Here is a 12,107-nt window from a genome sequence, read left to right on the forward strand (position 1 = left end):
AAATATTACAATTTTATGCTGACATTTGGGTACGTTTTTGACAGAATGACCTGTCACCGATGACTTCAGGGACTGTGTGAAAGTTGAAAATCAGAGGATTCCTTCGGTGTTTATAGTTTCTGGCTGATAGATAATGTTTTCTTTTTGTTTTTTTGTTTTTTTTCACATTTAATATATACGATAATATGCCTTTCAAACTGATAGCAGAAATTCCCGGTTGCGCTTGTGACCATTTTGGAATTTAACTTATCTTGGAGCAACATGCAGTCAACCAAATGTGTTTAAATATTCACTGCAACCATTTTTGGTGATTGAAAAAAATGCATAAAAACTATTATTTCCCTCCCTACCAGGCCCCTCATCGCAGCCAAGAACCCCAAGATCGCTGTGTCCAAGATGATGATGGTTCTGGGCGCCAAGTGGCGTGAGTTCAGCACCAATAACCCCCTGAGAGGAGCTGCCGCTGCGAACGCCGCCCTGGCTACCGCCAACGTACCGGCCGCTGTGGACACCATGGTGGCGGAGGTTGCCCCACCTGCTGCAGCTCCACCGGCCCCAGTAGCACCTCAGCAGGCCCCTCCAGCACCACTCCGCAAAGCCAAGACCAAGGAAGGCAAAGGTACAGCTGGCAGAAGAGTCAAACCAAGTGTTTTGACCTCAGGTTCAGTTCTCTGTTGTTATTTTTTGCGTTTCTCTGTGACTGACCTGCCTGTCTGTTGCTGCTGCAGGGCCCAATGCCCGCAAGAAGTCAAAACCTGCTCCGAAACCACAGGAGAAGAAGAACAACGGCAAGACAAAGAAAGTGGCTCCGCTCAAAATCAAACTGGGAGGCTTCAACAGCAAGAGGAAACGCTCATCCGTATGAACTCTCTCTTCTTTGACTGAACCCACCATTGTGCATGCAGACTGCATGTACAATAGGGTGTTCTTAACACAGCTGGAAATTTTGTGTTTGTCGTGTTCACAGAGCGAGGACGACGAGCCTGATGTCGACAGTGATTTTGAAGACGGCAGCATGAACAGTGTCTCCATCTCAGAGGGATCAAACAGTCGCAGCAGCCGCAGCAAAAAGAAGCCGTCCAAGAGCAAACCCAAGAAGAAGAAAGGTATGTCTTCATTCCCAGACTGTGTGAGACTCTTCTTTGACCCTCCAAGCAGTTTCTGGGCCTAGTTGTGTCACATTTTTCTTTAATGTGGACTAATTTTTTACTGCAATATGAAGTCCTGCAGGGCTGCACAGTGGCGTAGTGGTTAGCACTTTCGCCTTGCAGCAAGAAGGTCCCTGGTTCGCGTCCCGGCTTTCCCGGGATCTTTCTGCATGGAGTTTGCATGTTCTCCCTGTGCATGCGTGGGTTTTCTCCGGGTACTCCGGCTTCCTCCCACAGTCCAAAAATATGCTGAGGTTAATTGATTACTCTAAATTGCCCGTAGATGTGAATGTGAGAGTGCTTGTTTGTCTTTGTATGTGGCCCTGCGACAGACTGGCGACCTGTCTAGGGTGTCCCCTGCCTTCGCCCGAGTCAGCTGGGATAGGCTCCAGCACCCCCATGACCCTAGTGAGGATTAAGCGGTGTATAGATAATGGATGGATGGATGGATGAAGTCCTGCACCTCTATGGAAACAGAACAACCACGGCAAGAAGTAGAGAGAACTCAGAAATGTCAGAGTGCTATAAATCACACACAATAGAAAAACAGGCATGGCAATTTTCCGCCGTTCCGTGGAAATCCGCCGTTTTAATTTTCAAATTGATCATTTCTGTGAATCGTCCAAATCCATTGAGGAAATTTTTTGGGGGGTGAGGTATGTTTTTGTTACTCTTGCTCCCGGTTTTTGAGAAGCGCTCGGCGTTTCTCCCACAGCGTAACAGACAAAGAGAACCAGTCTAGCTCCTGCTGCATTGTTTAAAGGCCTTGTGATTGGTCGAAATTGGTTAGCTGCCAACAATTGGACCAATCAAATTGCTCGATGCATTCTTTTGTTACAATTCATGGCGGCATGTTCGTGTTGGAATTTTGAGCTATTGGGATCGTTTTCGGTGGAATCATGAGGTTTTTATCGAAAGATCAAGAGTCATCGGTGCTAGAAATAGATAAAAGAAAATAACTTTTCATTAAATTAACTTATTCATTACAATCTAGTCTTCTGTAATTCTATGCATGTTTTTCATTCTAATTACCTCTATTTTACTGAAAACCTCTCGGCTTCAGGGGGGGCTGTGCCCCCCCTGGACCCCCCCTGAAGATTGTATACCGAACATTTTCAGGTGAAATCAAAATTTGCTGTTGCCATGCCTGGAAAAACTGTTGATTTAATTTGATTATTGATCTTCCAAAAACTGAAAAGACATGGAATCCACATGTACAACATTTTTACAGGTGTTACTAAATCTACATACTTCAGATATTGTGTGTTTCCACACTGGTCTCCTCTTTGCTCTGGGTAAACAGCCTGTTGTTCAGCCAAGAAGTTGCCGATTTCTTTTCACGTGACAGCAGGTCACAGCAAGGTCAATGATGGCTTCACAACTGCGCTACGAAGAGCAGAATTTTTTGCTTTTTACACATTCTGATTAGAATCAGAAGGTTGAGTATTGGCTCATTTTTGAATGAGACCTGTAGGATAAAGTGATTTTCATGAAGTATCATAAATTTAGGCTTAGATTTGGTCAATTTCTTCACAGATGAGTAGTTCAAGGACCATCAGAAAGTTGAAATCCCAACGACTTTGTTTTTACATTTCTACTTCCATTTTGGTAATTTTTTATAATTTTTCTTTTCAAATCTGCTAGCGTGTTTTGGGGCTCAGAAAGTTAATAAGTTCTGCTTATTAGTGTTGGATTTTTTGTAATGGCTTCTTTGCTGATTCAGTTACTGCTCTAATAGTTGTCGATACAGACCAAAGATTGCTGGTTAAGTGTTAAGCAGCGAATGGTAATGACTGCTTTCAGGGTAAAGTCTGTGGAATGCACAACAGCATGAGGAGGTGTACTCACACACAAATTAGTCACTGGGACTGAATCAGCAGCGTTTGGTATATTTAGAAGACAACATCTTCGTCTCGTTTGTCGCCAACTGACGCATCCTCTGTAGCTGCTGTCACAAGATCGAAGCAGCGTTCACGCAACGACACGGATGGATTCAGATTGGCACTGAAAGAGGTCAGAGTCCTTGCAGAGAAGCGGCCGTTGCACAGTGGAAATCCTTTCAGCAGGGGTGTTTTGTTCCGTTTTGGATTACTCAGATGAAAGTTTAGGGTTTGTTGTTGAACGTCCTGAACTCATATCTGCTAAAATACATGCAAATTCTTTCCAAAATATCAAATGCATCCTGAAGAAATGCTGCAACTTTTCTCCCAAAATGTAAATCGTGTCTCTTAAGCCCCTTATTAACTCCAGATGAAAATTTATCAAGTTTTTAGCAAAAGCTGAAGAAATTAGCTTTGAAAATCTGTCTTAACTGTGCTAAGATTGCTATTTTTAGCGGCACAGTGAAACCCTTGAGTTTCAGTCTGTTGATGTTTGTGAGAAGATCCATACCTGAAGGGAAAGGGTGACTCACTGAATGGGTTTTCCTCTGACAAACAACACAAACACACAGCACAGTGTTGTAAATGCCGAGCCCAGATCACAACACATTTTACATCCTGTGTCTATAAATGAGAGAGAGCTGTTTTGGTGAAATCATTTGTCCCTCTTCATCAGAAGCAGAGGATGGCGACGGCTACGAGACGGACCACCAGGACTACTGTGAGGTTTGCCAACAGGGTGGAGAGATCATCCTGTGTGACACCTGTCCCAGAGCGTACCACATGGTCTGCCTGGACCCCGACATGGAGAAGGCACCCGAGGGCACCTGGAGCTGCCCACATTGTGTAAGAAAGCGTGCTCATACCTTCCTGTTCTTGGCCGCTTCAAGGAATATCTCACCTTTTTAAGCATGGAGAGAAAGCATCTTCAGCTGCCTTCTAACCTACTTTGTTCCAGTTGATGCACATGTTCAGTTTGCTAGAACATCTTTTACCCTGAAATTCCAACAGTCCTAATGTCACACCCCTCTTTCGGAAGGCTGCCTTGCCAAACCACCCCACAATTCTGTGTAAATACTTTTGACTTCCAACATGTCAGGACAAAACTAGTTCTGTTTGAGGGTGAACTTTTTTGTCAGGTACTTAAAGGACAATGAGAGACAGAATGACAATCACATCTTCATCATTATTGCTTGATTTTAGACACACAATCTTTGTATTCCACTTTTACATTTGCATAAACACAACACTGCTTTCACTTTCATTTGGTGACACATTTCTGCGAATGCATCGAAATAAGACTTGAAATGTTCTTCAGCTGGGTTCAGAGCATCTCCTTGAGCAGGGGTGTCAAACTCACCTTAGTCCAGGTTCCACATTCAGCCCAGTTTGATCTTTTGTGGGCCAGAGCAGTTAAGTCAGAGCAAAATAACCTATAAATAACCACAACTCCAAATAGTTCTTTTGTTTTAGTGCAAAAAGTACATTCTGAAAATGTTCACATTGAAGGAATTCTTTTTTTTTTTTTTTACAAAAAATTTATTTGTTTCTACCATATTATCCCTTGGTTTATCATTTCCACATTACAACTTCCAGATCACAGAGTGTCTACAAAGGAACACAACATTTATACATGTGGAACTGAACAATGTAGTATTTTACTTTATGATCAAAATGACAAAAGTCAGACAAAAAACTGCAAAAACAGAACAAAATATTCCAAAGATGAGACACAAAATGACATAAATGAGACACAAAGTGACAAAAGCGACAAACAAAATGACCAAAAAAACAGACGAATGACATAAGCGAGACAAAAAGGAAACACAAAATGTCAACGATGAGAAACAAAACGACCAAAACATGAGACAAGCAACAAACGTCAGACAAAAGACCCCACAACAAACAAGAAAAACAAGACAAAATATGACAGAACTGAGACACAAAGTGACAAAAGAACAACAACTTGCCATGGTCTAGCAATTGTTTAAAATATACAGTTTTACCAATTCACAATTTGCAGTCGATGTCTTAGCTGTAATTTTTACACTTTACAAAGTCGTCCTGTGAGCCAGATTGGACCCTCTAGAGGGCCGATTTTGGGCCACATGTTTGACACCCCTGTTGTAGAGGTTAAATATAAACACACTTGTACCCAAAACGCCTCATTTGCTGAGCATTTGCTGATCAATAGACGCTGAAATTCACCAGTGTTCCCTAAACACATCACATACATCTGTAGATGCTAAGCAGCCGTGCCCACAGATGCCTCTAGTCTGCAGTCAGTTCCAGCAGCTCAGGTCAAAATTTAGTTTGAAAAGAGTGGAATAAGGAGTTCTAATGTCAGATTTTCACAAGTGATACCGAGTGATTTTATCTGCATTGCCTGCCTTCTACAGTTGGAGCGTTTTACTCCTCTGAATACCACATTTTTACTCACTAGGTGCTCATTTTTGCTGCAATATGAAGAAATTTAATTGTGGGAAGCTAAAATTGTAGCTGTGATTAACATTTGCTTAATCGTGCAGCCCTATTTTCAGAGTAGTATTTAAGGCAGGTGGAAAAGCTGGAAACTCACCGTGTTTTTCAGATTGCTAACATTGTCAGCAGGTGGTTTCTCCAGGAAACACTGAAACATTTTAAAGGGAGTTTTTACAGAATGTTTTTTATTTTGCTAAACATGGATCCAACCCCTCAAAACAAGATTTGTTTTACGTTGAAGAAGTGCAGAACAGCATTGGGTATTAAACACTTTGCTTTTGTGCTGCTTCTGTCTCAGGAGAAGGAAGGCATCCAGTGGGAAGCCCGGGAGGAGGGCTCAGATGCCGAGGAGGACAACGGCGAGGCGGGAGAGATGGAGGAGGACGACCACCACATGGAGTTCTGCAGGGTTTGCAAGGACGGAGGCGAGCTGCTCTGCTGCGACTCATGCCCCTCGTCGTACCACATCCACTGCCTCAACCCACCGCTCCCCGAGATCCCCAACGGAGAGTGGATCTGCCCCCGCTGCACGGTGAGTCGGCCAGCAGCCAGGGTCAGGCAGGGTGGAAAACTGCTGGGGGGATGGACGCACTGTTTGATCTCTGTTTTGTCAAAGCAGCAAAGGTTTTTCTCTGATCCAGGCTATTTTATGTGCTGGATTAGTAGTTTAAAAATACTATTATGGTTTTATCCCACAACCATCTCCACAGAAGAGACACATGAAGCATCTTTTAGTGGATGTTTGGCAGCAGCTAAATAGGAGTTTTGAGTTAAGATACTGCTGTAGCTAAAAATGATTATTAGAGCTTATTCTGCAGGTATTTTGACGGATAAAATAGGGTTTAAGACTTTAAATGGCAAAATTACTCAAGAAAATAAGCAGCAGATTAAACAATGATTAAAATAATTCACTGCAGTCACAAAAATATTTAATTTTAAAATAATCTGCTCATTATTTTGTAATGTTTTGTCACTAAAATGTCAGAAAATGGTGAAAAATGTGTCATGATTTCCCTTTATAAAAACTGACATTTGTTGCAGGTATTAAATGCCTTATTTTTGTTGTTTTTGTCAAAAAATGGACAAAAAATAGATTTTAAAAATAGTGGCTGACGAATTCTCAGCTGTCATCTAATCATTTTATCTTATGTGCAAATGTTCTGATGTACACCAGGTTGGTGAAATCATGTCCAGGTGGGAGCTCTGTTATGTCTCATCACCACAACACTTCTTCCTTCTATATCTGTGATCATTTTTGTGTAGTTTTTGATCCTTGTCAAACTGTTTTCCTCACTGGGGGATTATTTTTCACCTCAATATAAAGTCCTCTCTATCTTCCCTGTGCTCTGTGTAAACAAAGCCTGCAGTTCAGCCCAGTTCACCACAAAACTCTCAGAATTTTACCACATGGCTCTTTGTCTCAGTGCAGTCTGTCATGGCTTCTCAGTTTTGCCAAGAAGTGTAGAATTTTCTGCTTTTCTCAGAATTTTGCTAGATTACAGATTGTTTTTGCCAGATTTTGAAAGGAGACATGCAGATTGAAGTGATTTTGATGCAGTGCCACTTTGGTTATTTTTCCAGGTTTCTTTTTTTTGACATTCTTTATTTTCAATGTGAGAGTTTCCAGACCATAAAACAAGGGGTACATTAGTACATTGATACATTTTTTGCCTCTCACATTTAGGTTTTTTTTTTTTTTTTTAAAGAATACAATTTCAACTAACAGTAAAAATACAGAGTACCAAAGAAGACAAAAGTGTTATTTCTGAGAACTCACGAACAGGGAAAGATTCATGTCAAGCTATAGAATAATAAAAAAGGGGTGAATGTTTACCAGGAGGTTTGTAGACAGGATTTTAAACATTACCGGATCGCAAAGCACACTTGGACAGAGACACATAGTTAAACATCTGTGTTTTCTTTTTGTAAAGCGTGTAGATATTCAGCCCATTTGGACCACAGTTTAGTAAATGTTTCTTTCTGAAGGCGAAGAGAGAAAGTAATTCTTTCCATCAGATAAATGTCATTCACAATACTTGTACACTCCTGTAATGTGGGTGGGTCCGGAAGCAACCAATGCCTTGTAATTACCTTTTTGCCAGCGGTTATCAAAATTCCAAATAAATATTTATCAGCTGCTCTAATCTGTAAGTCCAGTTTTCCTAAAAACAGTGTGGAAAACTGCATTGGTAGGTTGGTGTTGATAATGATCTTTAAAGCTTTGTGGAGCTCTATCCAAAACAGTTGAACCACTGGGCACTCCCAGAAGATATGCCAGTAACTGGCCTCTTGGTGTCCACACTGTCTCCAACATGTTGCTACCCCACCACTGAAGCGTGCTTTTTGTTTTGGAGTAATGAAGAAACGGACCAAGCATTTCCACCCAAACTCACGCCACACACAGGAGCTGGTGTATTTCCATTGAGAACAGCATATGCTCAACCAATCTTCATTCAATATTACTGTATTACTCTCTCGCTCCCATTATTTTTCCAGGTTTCTAGGGTTAAACTTTAGGATGTCTTCAGAAAACATTAATAGGCAAGCAGCTTGATTTGAGGTTATGTTATTCAAAATGCTTTACAGGTAAAGGCGAAAAATTTAATATGTAAAGGATTAAATCCAAAATACAGCAGAGTAAACTCCATTTAATTTGGTTTAAAAAAAAAACCTGCACAGACGAAGTTGAAGTTGAATTCGGTTTTCGGTAAATTTTACAGAATAATTAACACTCATCAACAAAAACAGCAGAAAAAGACAAGCTATAATAGTAGTAAAATGTAAAAGATGAAATTTAAAAGTACAAGTTTAAAATTATTGGCAGTTTAGACCAGACTTCATAATATATCTGATTAATTAGCTGAGCTTGTTCCAGCTATGGACAACAAAAGACTAAACCCTAGTTTACCTTATCTGGGCTGAACTCTGTGCACCTTAAGCTTGTTTTATGCTTAAGGTTGGAATATACTTTCCGCACGAACGAGCCGCGCGGAAACCAGCCGCACGGAAATCCGTGCGAGAGAATGTGTGTGCATTTAAGCTTGTTTTATGCTTACCGCGTCTGCGAGGTCCGTGCGGCTCCGTGCGGAAAAATTACGTCATTTTCGCACCCACGCCCCCTCCAGCGGCCTTTCCGTGCGGAAAATTTCTGCTCCGCGAACCTCCACATTTTTCTAACCAACGCGGACGGAGCCGCACGGAAAAACATGGCGGAGGGCCAGGACCTACTCGTAGCTGAAGTCTAGAAATACGTGAACTTATACGATTCATCACACAGAGATCACCGTGGTAACCGAGTTATGAAGTATTCATGGTGTGAAATTAAAACTAACTGCTGGAATGCTTTTATTCGGTAAAATGCCGTGTTGTAAGTGGCGTAAACCATGGCAAACTTCTTCTTCTCTAGTTTAGTACCAGAGTAGACCAGGTAGACGTGTGATTGTGATACACTGCCCCCTGCAGTTTTGGAGCAGACTTCTTCTTCTCTAGCTTATTACTAGAGTAGACCAAGTAGACGTGTGATTGTGATACACTGCCCCCTGCAGTTTTGGAGCAGACGCGCACGGAGTATAAATGCACACACGTTCTCTCGCACGGATTTCCGTGCGGCTGATTTCCGCGCAGCTCGTTCGTGCGGAAAGTATAGTCCAGCCTTTACAGATACTCAGCAAACATTTTTATTATATTGTGGGCCCTGACCATTGGCAGACTTCAGCGATAAGGTGGGAATTAAAAGATAAACTAATAATGAACCCACTGTCCCTCCTCTACAGTGTCCACCCATGAAGGGGAAGGTCCAGAAGATCCTGACCTGGCGGTGGGGAGACCCTCCTCCACCCACACCGGTGCCCCGCCCTCCAGACCTCGCGCCTGATGCCCCTGACCCCGCCCCGCTGGCCGGGCGCCCTGAGAGGGAGTTCTTCGCCAAATGGTCCAACATGTCGTACTGGCACTGCTCCTGGGTCACAGAGCTCCAGGTGTGTACAGCTCCTAGATAAACCCGAAAAACCATCTGCTCTCCTTCAGATGTCCTCCTTAAACCTTTCAATTCACTGTCCTCTGTAGCTGGAGCTGCACTGCCAGGTGATGTTCAGGAATTACCAGAGGAAGAATGACATGGACGAGCCTCCACCCATCGACTTTGGCGACGGAGAGGAGGACAAGAGCGTTAAGAGGAAGAACAAGGACCCCATGTACGCTCAGCTGGAGGAGAAATACCTTCGGTTTGGGATCAAGATGGAGTGGCTGATGATCCACCGCATCCTCAATCACAGGTCAGCACAGCTTTTATGCTAGAAAAGAATATATTTTTAATTAAAATGCCCAATTCAAATGAATTAGAAGATCATGGTTGCATCAAGCTTTGTATCTTACTGAAAAATCAAGCATAGCACCTTTGTCAGATTAAAATGACCCATCTTCAGAAACCCCTTCTGCTTTTCAGACGTTACCACAAGATAAAGCTACGTTAAACCTACACTTTCTGTCCCTCCTTTAATTGTAATATGTATTTAACCGTTTATTTAGCAAGAATAGTCCCTAGAGTTTGGCCTGTTACAGGAAGACTTTACCACAAGTGGATATTTTTTCCCTTGGCATCCATCTGTCATTAATAGATATAAACCTATTTTCATTACATCTTTTTTAGGAATATTTATTAACCCTCGTGTTGTCTTGCAGGTCAAAATTGACCCATTTTGAAGTTTGAAAATGTGGGGAAAAAATTTTTTTCACAGTGAAAGTTCTGATGTCCACATTTGCAACATTTTTGGGAAATTTCTAAACATTTTTTGGTGGAAAAAAGAAATGCTAAAAAAAAAATTTCTTTAAGAACATTCACAAAAATATCAACCAAAATCCAGTGAATTTCGCTGGATTTTGGTTGATTTTTATGTGAATGTTCTTAAAGAAAATATTAGAAGTTTTACTGATATATATGTAATCACTTCAGATATTTTTAGGATTTTTTTTGGAAGATTTTTACTTTTTTTTATATATTTATGAGAATTTTCTTGCCAAATTTGGGGGATTTTTTAATTTATTTTTTTTTTAAATAAAACTTTGAAAGGAAACTTTTAAGGAATTACTGGAATTTTCTTCCTAAAGGTTTTGCCAAATTTTCTGAAATTTTGTGAATTTTTTTTGCTGAATTTTTGGATTTTTTTGAGACAAGGAAACATTATTTTTTGGTGCCCGTAAATGAAGACAACAGGAGGGTTAATGCTGACCAGCTGTTTCATTTTGAGTTAGTACATTGCAGGAAAGCTTTTTTGTTTTTTAACGCTATGAGCTCCGAGCAGTTATTGGGTGGTTTTTGGTCCTGTCACATTTTTATTCATTCTTCACTGCAATAGAAAGTCCTGTACCTTTATGGAAACAGTACAACTATGGAGCTCAAAAGTGCAGTAAGACACAGTTATAATGCCAGAAATCACAATAAGAGAGGGAAAAAGTTCATTAATTTTACAAAAATGTAAAAAAAAAACAGAAATATGTCCATTATTGTCCAAGTGCCCACATAAGTTACCAATCCTGACAAAAGTGGTTGCTCCACATGTTCTATATATTTAACTAATTGTGTAATAATATATATATATATTTATATCTCTTCTCTCTGCTCTCCTGTAGCTAAGTCAGTAATGTTTTCGTTCATAGAGCAAAAAATTTTAAGTTTTCGTTACATGTAGAATGAAATATCAAAATTCTAAGCTTCGATTTGGTTAAGCCTCCCAAACCAAATGGCACATCACTGGATGAGTGGTTCGAGGACTTTTCACTATCCAACAATTCTTTGTGTTTTCACACTTCCTGGCCATGACGAATGGTGTAATTTTGGTGATTCATGCCTTTCAACCCACTGGCAGTTGTGGAGTTCAGAGGTTTAACCATGACATGAATTCCAGCACACGCTTTTATCCAAAAACAGTTCAACACAAGTCCTGTTGGATTTTGTTTTACTGTTTTAGATATTTATGTCACGCTTACAGTTATGGAGTGAACCATGTAACAAACCTGAAAATGACTTGAATTAAAATGAGATCCCCCCCCAGTGTGGACAGGAAGAACAACGTCCACTACCTGATCAAGTGGAGAGAACTGGCGTACGACCAGGCAACCTGGGAGGCCGAGGACATGGACGTACCTGAGTTTGACCCCTACAAAGTGCAGTATTGGAATCACAGGTAAGACTAGTTCAGCACGATGTCGACATCTATGGCTCTTTTCCACTAGTATCTACTCGACTTGGTTTGTGGGGTTTTCTATTAGGACGTAGTGCTATTTTAGTTCCTACTCAGCCGGGGTTCCCAGTGAGCTGAGTCGAGCCGATAATGTGACGTCTGCAGAGTGCAGGCCACTGATTGGACAGGGAGTGACGACACACGAGAGCGACTCCTTCACGAAAACCAAACCCGCCATTTTTAACAAAAACTGGCAACAGCGATGGTGCTTTCTCTGACCCTCTTCTTTTACTTCGAATCTGACAAAAAGCCACAGACCGAGCAGCAGGTTTACTATCACCTCAATATCCTCCATTGTTGTGTCGCGTTTGTGTCGCACACAAATGACGTTAAGGAACTTCCGGGCCACCGTGCTATGA

The 12,107-nt window shown here is 41.3% G+C and overlaps 1 protein-coding gene across 4 annotated transcripts in view; it reads left to right on the forward strand.

Annotated features, from left to right (window-relative positions):
• The window catches only part of LOC111571070 (chromodomain-helicase-DNA-binding protein 4-like), a 53,713-nt gene that overhangs the window by 8,950 nt on the left and 32,656 nt on the right, over nt 1-12,107 (forward strand). For 3 of the 4 annotated variants that reach the window (XM_055017771.1, XM_055017770.1, XM_055017773.1), the window contains exons 6-13: nt 354-619; nt 729-859; nt 968-1,106; nt 3,705-3,874; nt 5,808-6,041; nt 9,283-9,486; nt 9,575-9,783; nt 11,560-11,691. In XM_055017771.1, the coding sequence (XP_054873746.1) occupies nt 354-619; nt 729-859; nt 968-1,106; nt 3,705-3,874; nt 5,808-6,041; nt 9,283-9,486; nt 9,575-9,783; nt 11,560-11,691 (1,485 nt within the window). The remainder of the gene's footprint in view (nt 1-353; nt 620-728; nt 860-967; nt 1,107-3,704; nt 3,875-5,807; nt 6,042-9,282; nt 9,487-9,574; nt 9,784-11,559; nt 11,692-12,107) is intronic. The other variant, XM_055017772.1, reaches the window with a different exon arrangement.

This window comes from Amphiprion ocellaris, chromosome 15, assembly GCF_022539595.1.
Source record: "Amphiprion ocellaris isolate individual 3 ecotype Okinawa chromosome 15, ASM2253959v1, whole genome shotgun sequence".
Classification (NCBI taxonomy): domain Eukaryota; kingdom Metazoa; phylum Chordata; class Actinopteri; family Pomacentridae; genus Amphiprion; species Amphiprion ocellaris.